Source organism: Drosophila gunungcola, chromosome 3R (genome assembly GCF_025200985.1).
Source record: "Drosophila gunungcola strain Sukarami chromosome 3R, Dgunungcola_SK_2, whole genome shotgun sequence".
NCBI lineage: Eukaryota > Metazoa > Arthropoda > Insecta > Diptera > Drosophilidae > Drosophila > Drosophila gunungcola.
Window position 1 is genome coordinate 2,880,798 of NC_069139.1, and position 21,326 is coordinate 2,902,123.

The 21,326-nt window shown below is 45.1% G+C and overlaps 4 protein-coding genes across 8 annotated transcripts; 3 read left to right on the plus strand and 1 right to left on the minus strand.

Moving 5' to 3' along the window:
* Positions 1–82: 82 nt before the first annotated feature.
* LOC128261907 (isocitrate dehydrogenase [NAD] subunit gamma, mitochondrial) lies at positions 83–3,106 on the plus strand. Of its 2 annotated transcripts, XM_052995849.1 has the most exons (7): positions 83–279; positions 377–454; positions 525–1,304; positions 1,371–1,557; positions 1,622–1,697; positions 2,395–2,715; positions 2,803–3,106. In XM_052995849.1, the coding sequence occupies exons 1-6, from the start codon at positions 223–225 to the stop codon at positions 2,420–2,422; spliced, it is 1,206 nt and encodes a 401-aa protein (XP_052851809.1). In that variant the 5' UTR covers positions 83–222; the 3' UTR covers positions 2,423–2,715; positions 2,803–3,106. The 2 variants fall into 2 exon arrangements, with proteins under 2 accessions (XP_052851809.1, XP_052851816.1); XM_052995856.1 differs by lacking the exon at positions 2,395–2,715 and having other exon boundaries at positions 84–279.
* A 284-nt stretch (positions 3,107–3,390) lies between these two features.
* LOC128261922 (60S ribosomal protein L27) lies at positions 3,391–4,494 on the minus strand. Of its 2 annotated transcripts, none has more exons than XM_052995869.1 (2): positions 4,470–4,494; positions 3,391–3,909 (listed from the first exon to the last, which is right to left on the minus strand). In XM_052995869.1, the coding sequence occupies exon 2, from the start codon at positions 3,893–3,895 to the stop codon at positions 3,488–3,490; it is 408 nt and encodes a 135-aa protein (XP_052851829.1). In that variant the 5' UTR covers positions 3,896–3,909; positions 4,470–4,494; the 3' UTR covers positions 3,391–3,487. The 2 variants fall into 2 exon arrangements, with proteins under 2 accessions (XP_052851829.1, XP_052851838.1); XM_052995878.1 differs by lacking the exon at positions 4,470–4,494 and adding an exon at positions 4,396–4,418.
* A 1,027-nt stretch (positions 4,495–5,521) lies between these two features.
* On the plus strand, positions 5,522–18,891 carry LOC128252895 (adenomatous polyposis coli protein). 3 transcript variants are annotated; one of them, XM_052981073.1, is made up of 4 exons: positions 5,522–5,706; positions 10,052–14,032; positions 14,438–14,576; positions 14,639–18,891. In XM_052981073.1, exons 2-4 carry the CDS (start codon positions 10,110–10,112, stop codon positions 17,972–17,974), a joined length of 7,398 nt encoding a protein of 2,465 aa, XP_052837033.1. In that variant the 5' UTR covers positions 5,522–5,706; positions 10,052–10,109; the 3' UTR covers positions 17,975–18,891. The 3 variants fall into 3 exon arrangements, with proteins under 3 accessions (XP_052837033.1, XP_052837035.1, XP_052837034.1); XM_052981074.1 differs by lacking the exon at positions 5,522–5,706 and adding an exon at positions 9,142–9,160; XM_052981075.1 differs by lacking the exon at positions 14,639–18,891 and having other exon boundaries at positions 10,052–14,036; positions 14,444–14,517.
* Positions 18,892–19,490: 599 nt separating this feature from the next.
* Positions 19,491–20,837, plus strand: LOC128251774 (solute carrier family 41 member 1-like). The gene has a single exon (XM_052978932.1). It carries the CDS (start codon positions 19,491–19,493, stop codon positions 20,835–20,837), a length of 1,347 nt encoding a protein of 448 aa, XP_052834892.1.
* Positions 20,838–21,326: the final 489 nt, after the last annotated feature.

A 21,326-nucleotide genomic window follows, 5' to 3' on the forward strand; every position in this document is an offset into this window, starting at 1 on the left:
TGAGTTCCATATAAGTATATAATTTATTTTTCTTAAATATGAATATTTGAACACTTATATTTTGTACTTGACAATCCTAGATCGCAGTCGTTCTTGGGTGGAAAGAAGAAGCACAGCAGCACAGATTTGGCCAAGTGGAATAAAGCGCAATTGGCCGAGATTTAACCGATAATAAAAACTCGCCTGCAGCCGCGTGAATAACAATAAGTTAAGAACAAAATCATGGCCCTTCGCTTGTCCCAGAGATTGCTACAGACGCAGACGCCGTTCCTTACCCGCGTACGTTTTTACGGCCGGAAAATTGGCCAACAAATGGAAATTACATAATGGGCGGCTGTCGAATCCTCTTGATTGACTTTATTTATTCAAATTTCAGGGATATCCTCTGCTGGTGACCAAGGAGAAGTCCGAGGATGTGGCCCACACCAAATCGGCGCTGCAGAAGAAAGTCACGGTGAGTCCACCACCGTTGGAACTCACTCCCCAATTGAGGTTATAGCATTCGTATATATCTTCGTGAACAGGGCACCGATATTCCCTCGGCGCAGTATGGTGGTCGTCATGCTGTCACCATGCTGCCCGGTGGCGGCATCGGCCCGGAACTGATGGGCTATGTGCGGGAGATTTTCCGCTACTGCGGTGCCCCCATCGATTTCGAGGTAATCGACATCGATCCCTCCACCGAGGGCAACGATGATCTGGACTATGCCATCACCTCTATCAAGCGGAATGGAGTGGCGCTCAAGGGCAACATCGAGACCAAGTCGCAAACCCTGTCTGAGGTCTCGCGAAATGTGGCTATCCGCAATGAGTTGGATCTGTACGTCAATGTGGTGCACTGCAAGTCCTATCCGGGCATCCCGGCCCGCCATCACGACATCGACGTGGTGCTCATCCGCCAGAACACCGATGGCGAGTACGCCATGTTGGAGCACGAGTCCGTGCCCGGAATCGTGGAGAGCATGAAGGTGGTGACCGTGGACAATGCGGAGCGTGTGGCACGCTATGCCTTTGAGTATGCCCGACAGAACAACCGCAAGAAGGTGACCACCATCCACAAGGCCAACATCATGAAGTTGTCCGACGGTCTCTTCCTGGAGGTGGCAAACCGCGTGCACAAGGATTATCCCGAGCTGGAGCACAACAACATGATCATCGACAACACCTGCATGCAGTCCGTGTCCAATCCGCATCAGTTCGATGTCATGAACATGACTAATCTGTACGGAACCATTGTGTCCAACGTCCTCTGCGGCCTAATGGGAGGAGCTGGCCTCATTTCCGGCAGGAACTACGGCGATCATGTGAGTCTAACTAACTGTTTTTAAACTGCATGTTTTACTTTACATGGTTTTATATCCTGTTTTCAGTACGCCATCTTTGAGCCGGGCACCCGCAACACAGGAACCGCCATTGCCGGCAAGAACATCGCCAACCCGGTGGCCATGATCAGTGCCAGTATCGACATGCTGAACCATCTGGGCCACAAGGAGCATGCCAATGTCATCCAGGAGGCTGTCTACCAGACCATTGTCAACGATGCCATTCGCACGCCAGGTCAATCCGATTAGCATAGCTATTCACCCAGCAAAATCATTTATATCAACTCTGTTTCTTACAGATATTGGAGGCAACCACTCCAGTACCGATGTCGTTGAAAACATACTCAAGATCTTGAGTGCTAAGCGCGTGAATTGGTAAAATAATCGTCTGCATCTAGAGTAGTTTACATGTTCTTTTATCGCGCTGTCACAACAAAGTGCTGTATTTTCTATTTAGTTTTTAAACAACCAAACATCTATCGCTTGTTCCCCTCTTACTTCACTGTTGCGATTGGTTCTGCTTTGCAGACCTTTTTGTATCATAACTTCATGCTCTGTTATTGTATTATTTTACTTACTTACTGATTACTTCAGCAGAACTGTAAGTGTTATAGTCGAAATGTCCTAACTGTGTTCTAACCAACCAGCACACCCACAGACTACACCTAACAACTAACTTCTTAGTTTATTTACAAATTATTTTATTGGGGAATTAAATGCTAACAATTTTAAGTAATATTTGTTTAGAGGAAATAGAATAGTGTCATGTAATGGAATCCTAAAAATCGCTTTTACATGATACTTATGTCTGCTCAAAAGTTACTTAAAATTGTGTATTAAATACTTGACCCACACCACTATTTAGCAATTGCTTCGTTGAACTTTTCTGTTGTTTATTTGTCTAAGTAGTGCTCCCGTAGAACACACAACCACACACACATTCAATACACAAGTATGTAGTTTTCGTTTTGAACGTATAACCCAATATTGTCCTTGTGCAGCTCTAATCAACAAAATTATTCTGTTTTTTCTCCTTTCCCCGAAAATTCCAAAACGCTTAAACGCTCCGCAGGCCCCATGGAAACTATTTTAGCCAATAGGCACTATCGCACTACCGAAACTCAACCAACTGCTAACAAACTCAGCAAGACAAACCAAATTGAACCAAGTCTAATACCAAACCAATCAAAATTTTATTAACCCATAACTAAGCCAATATGAGACATCTTGTACCCCAAAAGCCAATGCATTCAGCGTTAATGTGATGCCCAGAATAAAAATCGGTATAATTAAATCGAGGTCGAACTATTCCGCTGCTTAACCCAAACAAAATATGTTACCCCGGCTAAATGTCCATGTGTGTGTTCATTCGATGTCCAAGTGTGATAATCAGGTAACGCAAACTCCAAGTACTTTTCAGCTCTAGATTTCTTAAACCATTTGTATGGATATTAATCTATTTTTATCTTATATTTCACAGATTTGCTTGCCGGCCCCATACAATGTTTCTGCACTCTTACTTTTTTAAACCCCTACTGAGAGCCATATTCTTATCTATTATTTAACTTTCATATCCTAAGGCAATCACAATTCATGTACAACAAGAATAACACAATGTGAGCTCTTAAAAAACCAAGTAAATAGTTTCCAAAAATAGTCAAACGGAGCGATATTAAATTGTAATTTAAAATTTTCCAAAAAAATTGTAACAAAGAAAAGTTAATTCAGACAAAATGTATTATTCTGTTCGAATATTTATTAGTAAAGAAAAAAGTAAAAGACAATTTAACTTTGGTTTTTTTCAATAGGTGCCGTTGGGATATCTAAATGAATTTGAACTAAAATTGATTCTAAGCAAGCCATTGTTAGCTAGAAAATTCAAACCTAATGACATTCGAAAATATAGATTATAATATTATTCGGACAATGCTGCCTGTGATAATTAAATGGGACGACTAAGTCCGCATGTTATTCAATATCTTTTTGGAAATACGAATCTATTCCTCATCGCTAACATAATTCCATGGGCATACGCCCCACTTAAACACTCAGAAAGAAGGCACAGTAGTTTCCACTTCGGTCAGTTTTATCAGAATTACTTCTTTGTTTATTAAACCTTAAAAAGAGCGATAATCCAGTGTAACCACAAGTAGCAAATGGGCAGCTTAGAAACGCAGCTTCTGGAAGAACCACTTGTTCTTGCCCTCCTTGTAGACGGACTCGAACTTGACGCGGGTCTGGAAGCGGTGCGTCTTGCGCTTGACGGGGTCCTTCAGGTCCTTGGGCGACAGCTTCTCGAAGCTGATGTCGTGCGCCGTGTAGCGGGTGGGCATCAGGTGGTTGTAGTTCAGGCTCTTCAGGAAGGGCTTGACCTTGGACTTCTTCTTCAGCTTGTTCTTGCCCATCTTCTTGGTCACCTTGCGAGGATAGCGATCGATGCCGGCAACGAGGGCGTGACCGAAGGGCTTCTCCGGAGTACCATCGTCGGAGGTCTTGACGATGATGGCCTTGCGACCGGCGTAACGTCCGCTAAGGACGATTACGATCTTGCCCTGCTTCATGATTTTCCTCATCTTGGCGGTTTGCTCTGCAGATCCATTGTTTTTGTTTGATGGGTACATGAAAATGGAAAGAAAATAAGATAAGTTAGTAAATTCATTATAACGTAAGATTTTCTTAATGATTTTTGGCGCAATTTAGGAACGGCTTCAATAATTTCCATAGAAATTAAAGATCTTATTAATTGGTAGAAACTTCTGAAGCATCGCGGATAACAACAAACTTAATTCCAAACTGACACGTTTTTCTTTACATGGGATTTTTAATGCGGATTTTAACCGCGATGTCCAATCTTGCATTTTATTATCTGTAGAAACAATGAGGATATCTGAACAGGGGCAGAGAAGTGCTCCATAAGCTAGAAGACCATGCGGCGGGTTACATTCATAGTTTTTTGACATTCGAAGAAACAGACTGACGGAAGGCACTTTGTGGAGTCAAACGTCTTTTTTACTGTGTTGCAAACTACAGCTCCGTTTGGAAAAGCTTTAAATTCACAAGGCACACCACTCACAGGTCTGCCGGTAAGCAGAAAAAGATATATTTGTTAAAATTTAACTAAAATTATACGCGGAGCACACCACTCACCGGAAACGGGCGAAAAGAAAAGAAGGGGAAATTAGTGTGGCTGTGGCAAGTAGATCTGTCAAAAAACAAAAATACAATCGATGCTTAAAATGACAACGCTGATGTGGGGGCTAACTCCACTAAATGTGGTTAGTAACTCCGCTATCACTGAAACGGTCACACTCAATATAAGGATAATAGTTTAAACATTACACGATTATTAAATCAAATTGGTAAAATATTTTGATATGATAATCAAACGTTACTAGGAAAAAATATTGTAACACTAAATTTAGCGACGTATTTTATTGTTGCTGTACTCATGTACTTATACTCAGAAAAGCATCTACAAAAAAATCAGAAAGCATTTTTTAATACTTTATTATATAATGTAATTTAATTTAATTTAATTTAGCCCATTAGAATTTTACTCAGATTTAATTTTGTAAGAAACTAAGAGATAATTTTTGGTAGTCCTTTGAGTAACAAAGTTCTTATTTTGAGAGATTTAAAAAAAAAACTATCCGTGTCCAAAAAGTGAGTCTCAGCTTTTGCTCATCTTGGGCTTCTAAAAGGCTATGCTCTTTGAGGAATCTTCAATTAAAATCACAATTTACTAAAAGCAAATTTATTAATATTTATGCCAACAAATTCAAGACTTAACAAAAACTGTCAGCAATGAAGGGAACAGCCCAATATATAACAAGAAGAATTTTTAAAAAGCTGAACAGCCTTACTAAATGATTTTTACATATTTGGATTTAAAACCATGATTTTCTTGGATTATGGAATACCTCAAGTATCACGATAAGCATTTATGTATTCTTTTTAGAAAAAATATCGATATAATAATATTTTCATATATTTCTCACAACCCTTATTTCAATAAGTTTTAACAAGTTATGAGAAACATCGATGTTTGCATACATGCAGCTTATATTTAATTAACGTTCTTGTCAGAAAAATATGTCTTAAGAAAACTTGAGTACAGATGGGAAAGCATAGATGTTTCCCCGCCAAACATCGATGAAACCGATTTTTTGAAAACATCGATGCTATCGATGTTGGCATCGGTGTTTTTCCACCTCTACTCCGCGGTTGGTCGCAATTTGTTGATAAGCGCGTATTTGTATCTGTTTTGTCGCGAAATGAACTCGGAGCACAAATAGTCGCAATATCTGTGGGTAAACAAAGTGATAAAGCGCGAAATGTGTCAGCTGGTGGGCCAAGAAGCTGCCGAGAAACTGTTTTAGTCAAGGTAGGCAAAAAAGCCAAAACGGGGAATAGGAATCTGCCTGTGTGTGTGGGAGTATAGTCGCTGCCTCTTCCAATTGGAATTGTTCTTTTTTGGGGTGACAATAAAACGCAGAATGTTTACTTAACATATACGTTTTACCTTATTTGGAAGCGGTGTGTACGTGTGTTTGCGTTGAAGCTATAACTTATACATTTGAGTGTTTATAGTTCCTCTGCGAATTCCTGTTTTCCTGCTGATTCCTTTTACAGGAAAAATCAATAAAAGCCCCAATCAGAATGCGACTGCGCCAGAGTGTGCGTGTGCCTGTGTAGGTGTGTGTGCGTGTGTGTTAGTGCTCCTTTATCAGTTGGAAAACGCATTATGTATGTTTTTTCGTTTCCTTTTTGTTATTTTCGAATTGCTGCAAGTGATTGTGGCACGCCTAATTGATAACTATTTTCGACCACTGCCATTTCACCGCAGCAGCATAATTAATCACCGCATTTCGGTTTGCTCGGCCATTAAGGAAAATACAATAATATCTCTGCACGCTCGATTGTTTTACATGCCTATGAACATTACAGAAAAACGCACAACACAATTCCACACTGCATGCGCTCGTATTTAGTTTCCCTTTTACTTTTCCACAATTTACATAATCATCATCTGGCGGCGTCAAAGACATAAAAGCAACCAAACAGCAAAACAACAATATAAAACAACTGAAAACGAAGTGGCGTTCATTAAACCAACTCACAAATGCACATACAAAAATCGTATGTACGAACTTCAGTAGTTGGACTATGTGTATAGTTTTGTAATTTATATTTTTGCGCGTATTTTCCTGTGTGCCTGTTTAATGGCTTTCAGTTCCATCATCATCACCATCGGCTTTTCCGCATCGCCCTTTCCCCAAAAATCTTAAATTCTCCTTTATTTGATAATTCTGCCGCGCGGTTATTCAGTATGCAAAATGTGTGCCAAGCCAAAAAGAAAGACAGTGGGTGTAATTACTGAATTGGGGGCCAAAATCACTAACTACTTAATCGACTTCTAAAATCATTTATTTTAGATGTTCCACACAATTTTGTCAATATCAATTTTTACTTGTAGGGGTGGGTAGAAGGAAAACCACCCCGAAACAATTGTTATATTTCTCTATCTTTCAAGTACTTCTAAGTTTAGGTTTTATTAAATTCACAGACCAATAGTAAATAGTTCGATAGTTTTGATTTTGGACCATAGGTGGCATTCACTTTAATTAAACTTTTACAACTTTTACTTTTGCAAAAAAATTACGCCTTTCTGAGGAAAGGTAGAAAATATTTAAATTTTAATAATTAATTTAAATGTTCTTAAAAAAGATGATTGACTTTATTAAGTCACTAAATACCATCTTAAAATTGTTTAGCCTCATAAGCTAATTGATCTTAAACCAAACCTTAACTTTTCAATATCAAAATGTCGACGGAAATAAGATACATTTAAGCAGCACAACAGCAATATGTGTTTGCTAACTTTTTTATGCAGATTACTATAAAGGGAATTGCTAAATTATTAAAACTTTTCTCCAGATTAGTTTTGTTTTATCTGTATTGTATTATTTGCAAGTGCAAAGGAAAATTTTTGATTTATGAAATCATCATGTAAATACAAATAACAATTATTCGTCAGTGTCTTAACAATACACACTTGATATTAAAATACTTTAATCTCTAGAAATTTAAAAACAATAGTAAACAGTAAAATATTTAATGCTAATAAACTGATTCACTTTCCATGAACTGATGGCCCACTCACAACAATTATTCCTAAAGACTTTAAATGTTTTGTCAAAGCGTGGGATACTTTAAAAACTCGTCTGCCAAAGAGCAATCCAATCTAATTTCCCAAATACTGTTGATTTAACCCGTTTAGTTTTGAATTGTTTCCATTGTGCGCTGAATGAATCCCTTATGTGTTTGCTTGGCCGGTTAATGACACGAGGAGTCGTCTCTGGGGGGACTTTAAAGCACTTGGCTAGACAAGTGACGCATATTTTCGCATTCTTTGTGGTACTTATATATACATATATATAGGATCTAGATGTATGCGGGCTGATTTGTCTAATTCGCGGATCGTTGATTCATCGAGTTGCTCGTATTTTTTGAATTCTTTCGAATGGCTAGAACATACACAGTGGGCACATGTAAAACTCTTGCTAAATGTTAGTAAGTGTAGCACCTTATCAAGGGACTGATAGGGATAGTCAGTCATATATATTTTGGGCCTCGGCAAACAATCAATCGACGATGATGAATGATTGGCCACTGTGCTGGCCAGTGCGGCATTCCATTCGAATTTCGAATGGTTTGGATTGGATGGATGTATTTCCGCTGTTACACAAGCGATTTGCATTTCGCAGCCACTCAAATTGCGGTTACCACTTCTCGTTCGCTCGCCTTGTATTTCTCTCTTTACGTTGGTCGCAATTAAAATTTGATTAATTTGCCAATTGGAGCTTGAACAAGTTGACTTGTGGGGAGCGAGAACTGGTACACGACCCGGGTCATTCCCGATCCCAATCCCAATCCACTTCAAATCTCTGGCTTGCATTGTCTACACAGGGAAAAAAAGTAAGAGATTCGTATAGTGGTTTCATTTCAATAGGTTTCCTATTTTTAGTAACAAACAATAGCAGCCATATGCTAAGTTTCTATAATGTGTACGAAATTCTTTTAAAAGACTTACTATCTTATCATTAGCAACCTTTTAAAGATGACGAAATCCGAAAGTTGGCACGATGATTATGTTACAGCAATCAAGAAAAATACTTATACATATATAAATTGGTTTCCCAAAAAAGTAATCAGTGGAATTCAATTGATACAAAAATGTACAAATGTAGTAAAATTTGTCACGTTCGTAAAGATAAATAATAATAATAAAGATACATAACCACTAAGCCCTTTAAGAAAACTAATTATATATCATAAAGTCTACAGTTTATGGCCAATTTCTCCCAGTGTACATATGTACATATTTATGCTCGTTTGTCCATGCTCAATTTTACGCTACGATAACAACTAAAAGAAGTGCAGCACCAAATTGCATTTGCACATAATTCAACGGTAGCTCAAATGAGAAATTGGAAATATGTCTTGTACTCCTATTCGTATAGAGTGTGTAGCAACAACAACAGCAATATCAACAAATGCAGTAGTACTATAACTGCTGAAAACGCATCTGTATCTTTTTCATGCACTGGAAATTCCGCAAAGACGACGCCGTGTGCCGCTAACTTTCTAAAAGATGCAGCGCCAGCTCAGCTAATCATGATAATGATTTAGCTGATTATTTGCTATTGTTTGTTGGCACTACCAGAAAGTTGGCCAGATGATTAAGTTACAGCCGCGATAGAGCAGACAATCAAGAGAACCTCCCACTACAGACGAATTATTTCGGGAGACTAGAACATTGTGCATCTGCTTAGAAAGTAGGGGCTAGCAAGTACCTTAATGAATAAAGTGAGTTCAACTAACTAATTAAAAAATTAAAAGTAATTAAATGTGATTATCATTGAAGTCAATAGATTTGTGACTGTAAGATACTTTCGTTTTTATTTTTTATAGGAAGGTTGTATACTAAAATGAACTTAAAACCTTAGCTGCCATTTTTACCTGACTTACCCTTCTCTATCAACATTTATCATAGTAGGATCATTGTGTCATTCGGCTGACAAAGTTACCATCGATCTTAAAACGGGTCATAAGCTAGTGAAGAGTTAAGTCTAGGCGCTAAAATAGACAACTGTCACAATTCATCTTGGTTTAACTAATTTAAAACGAAATACAAAATATCCTAGACATGTGATTAAAATCGAATGTTTCCGACAGTTAAGTTTTAGTTTTCGAATATATAACTTATTCCAAACAAAATAATAATCGTTTATTATATCATATCATTGTTTATATTTGGGCACAGCTCTATATTTCATTCAATTACGCTTAATCTTTCAAAGCAATTACAAATTTAATGAATTAATTAAATTAAATTGATAGTGGATTTTTCAACATTTTACTTTCACAGCTTAATGTATTTATTTATTGCAATTCTTTTGGAAGCACCTCAAACTTATCTCCGCCCTATCCGGTTGCATTTTTGAGCGCTGCCCACACCTGATACTTGATATATGTACCATCCAACCAGATAGGCGATTCGTCTCTATTTCAGTCTTGCTCAGCGGATTATTACAGGCATTGGCGACTAGAGAGGCGTGTGCGTCTATAATTAGCCCACACGCCTTGGTCCAGCACTAAATTTATGGCAATTTATAGAGTCTCAATTGCGCCTCTTACTTACTTTTCCCCATCTTCCTTTCTTGCAGGCCATGGACCATTGACTTGGGTCTCTAAGCATCTCCGAACCCCAATCCCCGCCAGGCCATGTTGGAGCCAACAAGCACGCTGACGCCCGATCTGGAGGAGGGCATTGCCGGGCTTAGTCTGGACGATGTGGACGTGGACTCGGTGCCGGAGCGCAAGCCGCACTTCCTCGACTATGATGCAGTGCCGCCGCCCGACTACGACGAGGATGGCCACTTTGGGGCCAGCTCGGGGGAGCAGCTGAAGATGGACAAGAAGTACGAGCGGGATGGCGAGGTTAGCGACTATGAGCTGGCCGCCAGTGGCTATACGAAGAAGGAGTTCACCCAGGACGACAACACGCTGCACTTCACCCAGAGTGGTGGCGCAGGGCTGGTAACCGGATCTGGTTCCGCCTCTGGATCTGGAGCAGTGGGCAAGAAGCCGACGAGCACCAAGCACTTCCTGGACGAGAATCCCATTCCGCCGGACTATATGCTGGCCCAGGAGCTCCGTGAGATGAGGGAGCATCGCAGCCTGGACAGAAACTTTGAACGGCAGTCGGCCCAGCAGCAGCAGCTGGAGGAGTTGCCTGCCCGCAACGGAGGCGGATCTCCGGCCAGCGCAGGTCGTCCCTCACGCAGCAAGGAGCCATCCTATACGCTCTCCCGCTTTCTGGATGGCGATTCGCCTGCTCCTGCTCCGAGATTGCCCAAGGGAGCCGCCTGGACAACCAGTTTTGATGAGCGGTACAGCTCGTCGGCAGTGGAGGCCACCCTGGGCTCCAAAGTGGAGTGTGTCTACTCACTGCTCTCCATGCTGGGCTCTAACGATCCTCTGGAAATGGCCAAAAAGTTCCTGGAGCTGTCGGGAAATGGCCAAAGCTGCGCCACCCTGCGACGCTCTGGTTGCATGCCGCTCCTGGTGCAGATGATGCATGCGCCGGACAACGACCAGGAGGTGCGGAAGTGTGCCGGCCAGGCGCTGCACAACGTGGTGCACTGTCATCCGGATGAGAAGGCCGGCAGGAGGGAGGCCAAAGTGCTGCGTCTGCTTGACCAGATCGTGGACTACTGCTCCTTTTTGAAGACACTGCTCCAGAGTGGCGGCGAGGCCATTGCCGATGACTCGGATCGCCATCCACTGGCGGCGATCTCGTCGCTGATGAAGGTCAGCTTCGACGAGGAGCACCGCCATGCCATGTGCGAGCTGGGGGCGCTGCATGCCATTCCCAATCTGGTGCACTTGGATCATGCTGTCCATGGCCCGAAGCCGGAGGATCAGTGCTGCAATTCCTTGCGGAGATATGCCTTGATGGCTCTTACCAATCTAACATTTGGAGATGAGAACAACAAGGCGCTGCTGTGCGGACAGAAGCAGTTTATGGAGGCCCTGGTGGCCCAACTGGACTCGGCTCCCGATGATCTGCTCCAGGTGACGGCCAGTGTGCTGCGCAATCTCTCCTGGCGGGCGGATAGCAACATGAAGGCTGTGCTCAATGAGATTGGCACTGTGACGGCGCTGGCTCTGGCAGCCATGCGGAACAGGAGTGAGAACACGCTGAAGGCCATACTCTCGGCCCTGTGGAATCTGTCGGCGCACTGCAGCACCAACAAGGCGGAATTCTGTGCGGTGGACGGAGCCTTGGCCTTTCTCGTGGGCATGCTAAGCTACGAGGGTCCCAGCAAAACCCTGAAGATCATCGAGAATGCAGGTGGCATACTGCGGAACGTGTCCAGTCATATTGCGGTGTGTGAACCGTATCGGCAAATCCTGCGCCAGCACAACTGCCTGGCCATTCTGCTGCAGCAGCTGAAGTCCGAGAGCCTCACAGTGGTCAGCAATTCATGCGGCACTCTGTGGAATCTGTCGGCTCGCTCCGCCGAGGATCAAAAGTTTCTGTGGGACAACGGGGCGGTGCCCATGCTGCGTTCGCTGATCCACTCCAAGCACGCCATGATCTCTGAGGGCAGCTCCTCGGCCCTGAAGAACCTACTGAACTTTCGCCCGGCCGTACAAAATCATCACCAGTTAGATCCCATTGCCCGATCCATGGGCCTGAAGGCTTTGCCCACTTTGGAGGCCCGCAAGGCCAAGGCGTTGCAGCAGGAGCTGGGTGAGCGGCACACGGCGGAGACATGCGACAACCTGGACAATCTGGGTGGCAAGCTGGCCAAGGAACGGGTTTCCAGTTCCAGTTCCAGCTCATCCAGACGCCATCCGGTTGTGCCCCGGCTAACCCGCTCGGCCATGCTAACGAAAAGTGAGAGCAGGGATTCCGTTTACTCGGCCAAGTCGGACTGCGCTTACGACCATCTAATCCGCTCCGCCTCCGCTTCGGATGCCCAACGCAAAGTGAAGCCCAAAATGAGTGACTTTGAACTGGAAATGGAACAGGATGCAGAGGCCACCGAGGAGCAGCCCATTGATTACTCCGTGAAGTACAGCGAGAGTGCCACCAAGACCTCGACATATCAGGAAACAGACCTCGATCAGCCCACGGATTTCAGTCTCCGCTATGCGGAGAACCAATTGGAATCCGACCTGGACATATCAGGATCAGGAGCAGGTGCTCCAAAGAGCACTATAACTCCTCCCGCTGAAGCTGTGCCCGTGAAATCCGAAGGCCAGGAGATCCTGCTCATTCTAGACGACAGTGTTAAATGCTATCAGACCGAAGACACCCCCTATGTTATATCCAATGCGGCTTCCGTTACGGATCTACGGGTCACAGCTAAAACGGATGTGAAAGTAGAAGCTGCAGATGTGGCTTCCAAGGAGGGCGGAGCTGCCAAAAAGCTGCCCAAGCTATCGCAGTGCGGATCTGGCTCTTATACGCCAGAGAAACCCATAAATTACTGCGAGGAGGGCACACCTGGTTACTTCAGTCGCTACGATTCGCTGAGCAGCCTGGATGAGTCCGGTAAGCCGGCTAACCAGGCCACAATCAAACCAAAATCAGAGAAGCTGGATCGGGAACAGGAAACCCAACGAGCAACAGAGCAGGTCCTGGTCAAACCTCCCACGCAGGCCAATTCGGCATTGGAAACGCCACTAATGTTCTCGCGTCGCAGTTCCATGGACTCCCTAGTCCACGATCCGGATGTGGATGTGGTCAACTGCGATGACAAGAGCTCGGTGGTTAGTGACTTTAGTCGCCTGGCCAGTGGGGTGATTTCCCCCTCCGAGATTCCCGATTCGCCCACACAAAGCATGCCACAATCTCCCCGGCGAAATAGTGCGGCTGGATCGGGCCCCAATCTGGTGGACTCTCCGTCAGCTGTAATCCCGGCCAGCAACCAGCAACCATTGCGCAGCGTCTTTGAGGATGACCTGAGCAGCTTCAATGTGGAGCACACACCCGCTCAGTTCTCAACGGCCACCAGTTTGAGTAACCTGAGCATAGTGGATGACGAGAAACTAGGTGCTGCACCCAGTGTGGCCGAGGAGGACAACGAGGATGAGCTGCTCCTGGCCAACTGCATCAACATGGGCATGCAGCGCAAGCCGGCTGATGTGGATGTGATGAACTCAAGCGAAGTGGATGTGGCTGAGGAGACCATTCGTAGCTACTGCACCGAGGATACGCCGGCATTGCTCTCCAAGGTGGCCAGTAACACGAATCTTTCGGCCATCTCCATGAACTCCATCGATCAGAAGGATGCTCCTGCGTCTGGCCAGGCACAGATTTACTCGCATCAGCTCTCGGATGATGTATCCTCAAATGCCTCGGACTGCGGCGGAGCAGCTGGTGGTCACCAGCTGCTGCAGCAGTGCATCCGCGATGGCATGCAGAAGCCCATCTCCGAGGCAGCCTCCGATCCCATTTCCATGCTGCGACGTGGCGGTAACGCCTTGCCTGGCTACCTGCCCTCCGCCGATGAGGTGAACAAGTTCCTGGTGGAGGACAGTCCCTGCAACTTCTCCGTCGTCTCCGGCCTCTCGAATCTCACCGTGGGTTCCAGTCTGGTCGGGCCAGCCGTGCAGCTCAAGGAGACCGTGTCGTGAGTAGTGATCCCAAATTATATTTGTATAAAGACAAGGGGGTATTATTTCATTTAAATATTTAAAAGAAATGCCAAAAAAGGCTTTCAATTTACTGATTTTATTTAAAATTTTTGTTGGTCACCAAATTATATAATCTGAAATTGTTTCTGATCTCAAAATAAGAACTTAGGAACTTTCCATTTCTACATTCCTGACTATTAGTATTTATATATGTGAAAAAAAGGCATAGTAGGCAGTGATTGAATTTCTAATATTATTCTAATTGCCATTTGTAGGCTTAGTTTCTTAGAGTGAATCTTTCTGTATCGAATGTTTTGCCTTAATGTAAAGTCCTGGTTCAAGTTAGAAAAAGTCTTTAAAATATCAGATAATCCATATTAAATAAATCAATTTTCCAACAGATCCAGTGCAGAACCCAAACCTGGAATTGAACCGAAGCCCGGTAGACAAGAGCAAGTCCGAAGACCGCCGCATTGGCAAGATGATTCGCTGAGTTCTCTATCCATTGACTCGGAGGATGACACTAATTTACTGAGTCAGGTAACCAGTGAATTAAACCCTAAACTAAACGAGTTTTAAACCATTTTTAAAAAACTTTGCAGGCTATTGCCGCTGGCTGCAATAGACCGAAATCGAATCTTGGCTTCAGCTCGAACGGCAAGCGCTCCAGCTCGCTGAGCTCCTCGCAGCCGATAGCCATCAATGCGGCCACCTCGGCCAGTTCCCTCAATTCGGCGGTGACAGTGCGCAAGAATCAGCAGCAGCAGCATCAGCAGCAGCAGGAGTCGTACAGCTCCGTGGATTCCAGCGACTCCAATGACAACCAGTCCAAGTCGCTGTTCGAGCTGTGCATTTTGAAGGGCATGTACAAGTCAAAGGAACCCGGAGCGAGGGCCCAGCAGCTGCAGCAGCAACCCATTGTTGGAGCATCCGCATCGGCATCCTCTTCCACCCAGTCGAATCCCAATCTTAAGCAGTTCGATTCGTTGCCGGTGCAGCTGCCATCTGGAGGTGGTGGTGGTCAGCCCAAGCGGCAGCGCCATCATCATCATCATCATCAGCATCACCATCACCACAGGGAGCGGGAGCGAGAGCGCAAGGACGAGAAGCTGCTGCAGGAGTGCATCAACACGGGCATCTCCAAGAAGATTGGCATCAACAACAACAGCAGCACCAGCACCGTGCCAAAAAACGTCCTGGCTACGTCTGCGGCTGCATTGGAACCGTGTCACCCAATGGCAGCTACTACATCAGCAAGTGCCCCCAGCACAGCAGCAGCTCCAGACGTAGAGCCGAAAGTGCACGCCAATACCAGCAGTCGGCAGCAGTTGTTGCCGCACCCGAGCAGCCTTATCCTCCGCCCGAGTCCTATCGACGCCATCGCCACCGTCACCGACACAGCAAGAAGTCCAGCAGCTCCAGATCTAGGGAGCGGGAGTCAGAACGGTCTAGAGACCGCTATTGGGTCTAAGGATCAGCTGGATTCGGAGGATCGCTCCAGTGATGAATCCAATCAGTCCTTCATCATGGACACCATGGTCAGATTGGACTCGGCGCCCCACGAAACTTGCATTTCTGGGGCCAGCGAGAAGCACAAGGATCCAGACCTGATGCTCAAGTCCGTGGAGCGACTCACAATGGAGTTTGTCACTTCGGCGGAGCAGCTAAGGAGCAGCAGCAGCCAAAAGAACACCTCGAGCAGCAACAACAACACCTGGAACGAGCACACCTGTCCCAATGACGTCAGCTTTCCCAGTGTAAGTCAAACGGCACCGGTTCTGGCTTCCCTGAGCTTGGATGAAGAGCGTGTCACAGAGCGTGTGCATGAGCTGGTGGAGATTACGCCCACGAATGAGCAGCAGCCGATATCGCTGGAAGGCGAAACGGATACCCTGGTGAACGGACGTGATGAGAGGAGCTACTCGGGATCGGAAGGACTGAAATTCCAGTTGGGCGGGCAAGTGCAGAACGCTGGCGTTCGATTGGAGCCACAAAGGCTGCTGTTCAATGGCACCAGTGCCTCCATGATGACCAACTCCACCATGATAGCGTTCGAGGCCAGGGCTTTGGCGGAAAATCTTCTCCAGCCTGCTGCTGCCAACGATGAGGACAACACGGAGGCGATGACCTTTAGCCTCAACAGTTTGGATCTGGACAATGTGCGTCCGCCGTCGGGCATGGAATCGTTGAACAGCTGCTACCAGGAGCACTCCCAGCCGAGTTCTTTGCGCCAGCAGCAGCAGCTCCTGCCCAGCAAGAGTCCCAGATTTGCGCGAAAAATGTTCCCAGCCAATTTGGTGGCCAGACGAGCACTTGGCCATTTGGCTGGCAGTGCGGAGAGCGTCAACTCCAGCTGCAATCTGCTGGACAACATCAAGCCGCCCTCGCTAATGGACGAGCTGCTGGACTCCATGATCAGTGTGGACAGCATCCAGTCGGAGGTGGCCGACGGGGAGCAGGACTGCAGCATGGCCACCACCATTTCGGTGTCCAACTACGAGACGGCTGCCTGCGACGATCATACCCTAACCATTCTGCAGAGTTGCTTTGACGAGGACGAAGATGCCACCATGAATGACTACAGCTCGGCGGAATCCACGCCCAAGCATGGATCCACACCCTCGCCAAATCGTCGCTCCCTCACGCCCAAACAGAAGCGGCGCCTGAGCAAGGATCGCTACAAGACCTACACCATAGCCACCAGTTGCGAGATGGAAATGGAGGCCATGGAGCCCAATGAAACCCTGCAGATTGAGATTGTCGACACTGCTCCGGCAGTGGCCACGCCCTCGCCACGTGCCAACGGAAGGAGGAGGGGCAGTGCGGAGCGGTACAAGACCCAGTTGATTGAGTGTCCGCGGGCCTTGATTCAACCCCAAGCGGATGATTGCCCCAGCGAGCAGCTTTCCTCCATTCGGGCCATGATGCAGCAGTTTACCTACATCACTGACATAAACATTGGGCAGGCTCAGGGGGCTACCGATCCTGCTGTCGAGCTAGAGGAGTCTCCGGAATGCGATCAGAACTCGGAGACGGAGTCTTGCGAAGGCCAGGAGCCAGCTCAGTTGCCTCCTCCTCCGCCAATTGTGGAACTCAAATCCCCTGCGGCTAAGCCCAAAACTCTAGAGCCCGCCACGGCCGTAAAACTGGTAAAGGGTCGCAAGAAACCAGCCTATGTTTCCCCGAACAGCATGCAAAGTCAAAGGAGCGGAGCAAATGCCGCGGGCTTGGCCAAAAAGAAAACCCTATCGCCCACAATTGCCAAGCGCAGTGTGGTGCCCAATGGAGCCAAAAAGAAGGCCACTCCGCCAGCGGAAGTGGCTGCACCCGCCCGCCTGGAACGTCAGGGAACGTTTGTCAAGGATGAGCCCACAAACTCCCAAGTGCAGGTGCCCGTGGTGGAAGCTAAAGTGGCTCAAACGACCAGTCCCGGTCATCGCGCCTCCAAGCTGCCCACAAAGAAGGATTCGCCCTCGAAAGCTGGGGGCTCGCCCAAGAGGATTCCTCCAGCTCCAGTGCGTCGCGGGGTGACGCCACAAAGAGCCAACACCAGTTTGCGCCTGGCCGGAGCCAAGTCCACGGCTGCCTCGCGTGCCGTTTCCAATCGAGTGTCGTCCACAACGCCGCCATCCCGCAGCAATTCCAATCTGAATGGAGGCAGTGCAGCCGCAGCAGCGGCAGCAGCCAAGATCAACCAGGCCCAGAGTCGAATTGCCAACATCTGGAAGCGAGTGGACGAGGCCAAGACCAAGCAGACTGGAGCCAGCAACCTTAAGTCGCAGAAAACCAAATCTTCCAACACGCTCAACGGAAATGGAGCAAAGCCAACGCTACTGCGCAGCTCCACCTTTGATAATACCCCAAATCCAAATCCCCAAGCAGGAGGAACATCAGGAGTCAAGTCCAAGTTGCCAGTGGTGGGAGCAGCTCGGAAGTAAGGCACACATTATCACAATTTAGGCAAGTTAGAAGTGGAGACTGGATCAGGGACAAGCATTTTATTTGAAACGGAAGACGCACACAGGTCCACATCCACAAGCAGGGCTAGGTTCCGAGTTGAAATCAAAGAGTTTTTAGGCTAGGAGGCAATATATACAATGTAATCCATATACTACTCTCCTCTTACTTTATATACACAATATACCATGTAGTCCCTAAACTTTGTAAGCAACCAAACCAGTCTAGCATAGAGTTAGCGCAAGTGCAAAATGCAAAGTGCAAAAGCAAAATGCAAAATGCAAAATGCAAAACTCCTTCTAGTAACTTCAACTAATCCAAATCACAGTCGGAGAGGGAGCCATTCGGCTCCCGATCGTGTGTAGCCAAATGTATTGCATATATATTATATACACTAGATCAGGCCTTTCAACATGTGTACAACAACTCTCTCTTATATATACAAAATGTATACTGGCATATATATATAATTGATATATATTCGATTTGACACACATTTATTAGAAAGGGTTACTGTATTTTCATTTAACTTTTAACATTAGTTAGAAAGAGTTGCCTCAAAAATAAAAAGGGGCAACTTCTTAAATCAATTACAATCGCATAATCCCAAAGTGAAATTCAGTTGGGTTTATATTTTATATGTTTAACCTGCCCTTGGCTTCCTTATGCAAAAACCAAATATTTCAAAGAGAGAAATGAAAACCACTTTTTGTAGTCACAGCTTTTTAAGTATTCTTTTATATAATTTAGCATTCTTAAGGGTAAGCAGTTTTAGAAAACAGCTTTTGTATTAAGCCAATCATTTGCGACTTAGTTCTTAACGATCCAATGCGATTAACAATTTTTAATATTAATAAATCGAAATATATGCTTTTTGTCAGCAAATACAAATAAAAAACCAATGTGAAATTTAATAAGCAGTTTGTTCGAGTCCTTATTTCTCTTTGGAAAACGAAGAACGTTTCCGGAATAATATTTACAGATTTTTCGTGCTTTAAACCATTTTGAGTTTATTTTAAGTTAGATATATCAGCAAATAATAGAAAAAAACCAATGTGAAAAATAATTAGTAGTTTATTTAAGACCTTATTTATAATGGAACAAGTTCTTAAGGTCTTATTTTTAATAAAAAAAAAAAAAGCTAGCCCTATTCTAAACATTTATCGAATTTTAAAAGTCAGAACTTTAACAATTTTCGCAAGAAAACAAGACTTTTATTTTTAATTACAGTTGTTATTTTTGTAAGAAAATTTAAATTCATTGAATCATTGTTGTCGAAATGTTAAACTTTAAATTTGATCAATTTCCCAAATTCTTAGTTTTAGAAAACGAGAACAAAGCAAGGCATTAAATCTAAAAATTTTTTGAGTTTTTAAAGTCAGAAAATTTTCGTAAAAAGAAAAATAAAATTAATTCAGTTTTTTGTTGGTGAAACTTCGTAGGAAAGTTAGTTATTCAAACACTGCCTTACTATGTTTATAAAATCCCCGTGGAGGAATGACGGATGTAACGGAGAAGCAGGTGCCCAAGACGACGCCTGAGGATGGCAACCAAAGCGAGCACGAGCCCTGGTACTCCACGCTCATTCAGATCGGGATTCCGTTCTTCCTGGCCGGATTGGGCACGATTACGGCCGGATTGATGCTGGGCAATGTGCAGGATTGGTCGGTGTACCGTGAGGTGAACGAGCTGTTCGTCCTGGTGTCGGTGCTGTGTGGATTGAAGGGTAATCTGGACATGTGCGTGGCCTCTAGGATTTGCACCCACTCGAATTTGGGTCACCTGTCCATCCGAAAAGCCGTGCTACAGATCATGGTGGGCAACATGGCCCTGGTTCAGCTGCAGGCCATTGTTTGTGCCGTTTTGCTGAGCACCCTTACGGTGGGCATCAATGCGGCGGTCAACCAGGACTTCAGCGTCGAGCACTATCCCTTGCTGACTGCCGCCGCCTTGATCACCTCCAGCACTTCCTGCTTCCTGCTCGACTCCATTGTGATGGTCGTCATCCTGTTCTCGCAGCACTACAGCTTCAATCCGGACTACATGGCCATACCGATAGTGGCCTCGATTGGCGATGTGGTCACCATAAGTTTGCTCTCCTTCAGCGCCGCCTTGATGTACGAACTGTGCCAGTCGCACTTGTGGATCGCCATTTGCGTGGTGATCGGCTATGTGGTGGTCATGATGCCCGTCTGGCTGGCGGTGGTGCTGCGGAATGTCTATGTGCGACCCATTCTGATGGTCAGCTGGATACCGGTGATAGGGGCACTGTGCATCAGCCAGATTGCAGGATTCGTGCTCAGCTCCTCCGTGGAGGACTTCCGGGCCTTTGCCATCTTCTCACCCATCATAAACGGGATTGGGGGCAACCTGGTGTCCGTGCAGGCCAGTCACTTGGGCAGTGTCCTGTACCGTCGTTCTAGTTTGGGCATCCTTCCCGGCGATTCCCGCATCCTGGAGTGGCCACATCGGGTTTACTTTCGTGGCACCGTCTACTCCCGCGTGACTCGCATCCTGATCGCCATCTCTGTGCCGGGCAATGTGGTGCTCGTCATCCTGGCCGACTATCTCCGCATGGCGCACGTCTCAGTAAAGTGGGTCTTCGTGGTGGCCTTTGTGGTCACCAGCCTGCTGCAGTTGCTCATCCTGCTGTGGTTGGCCCACGCCCTGGTCCATCTGTTGTGGCGTCGCAAGATCGACCCGGACACGGCCGCCATTCCGTATCTGACCGCCGTGGGAGATGCCCTGGGCACGGGTCTGCTGGCGGTCATGTTTCACCTGCTCCGGTGGACGGAGGAGGAGTACAAGCCCAGGGATCAACCGTGGCTCAAGATCAGCTACTGAGGAGGAGATCTCCTATGAAAAATATACTTTTTTTTTTATAAATCTTAAAATTATATTGCATTATTTTAAAGTGCTTGCAGCTGATCTTTTCATTTTTAATAAGTCTAATTCGATTTGGGCAAAAAATTTAAACTATAGAACTACAAAGTAGACTGCTAGTATAGACTGCTAAAACTTTTTATGAATCTGAGCTTTATGATGTGTTTTGTTTTAAAATGTGTAAAGTTAATCTTATTATCGAACTTATCTTATTATTCGAACTATGCAAAAACAAAGTAGACATCTAGTATCAATGGTTTAAATTTTAAAATTAAGTTCAGCTACTTAAGAATTAGCCATTATATATGAAAACAAAATGATTTTATAAATCTGGAAATTATGTGTTTTTGGCATAGATAAATAATATATAACTGCAACAGTTTTTTAGCTAGTATAACAAATTCAAATTTTAAACTGCTTGATTACTTTACTTAAGTACTTTGAGTTTAA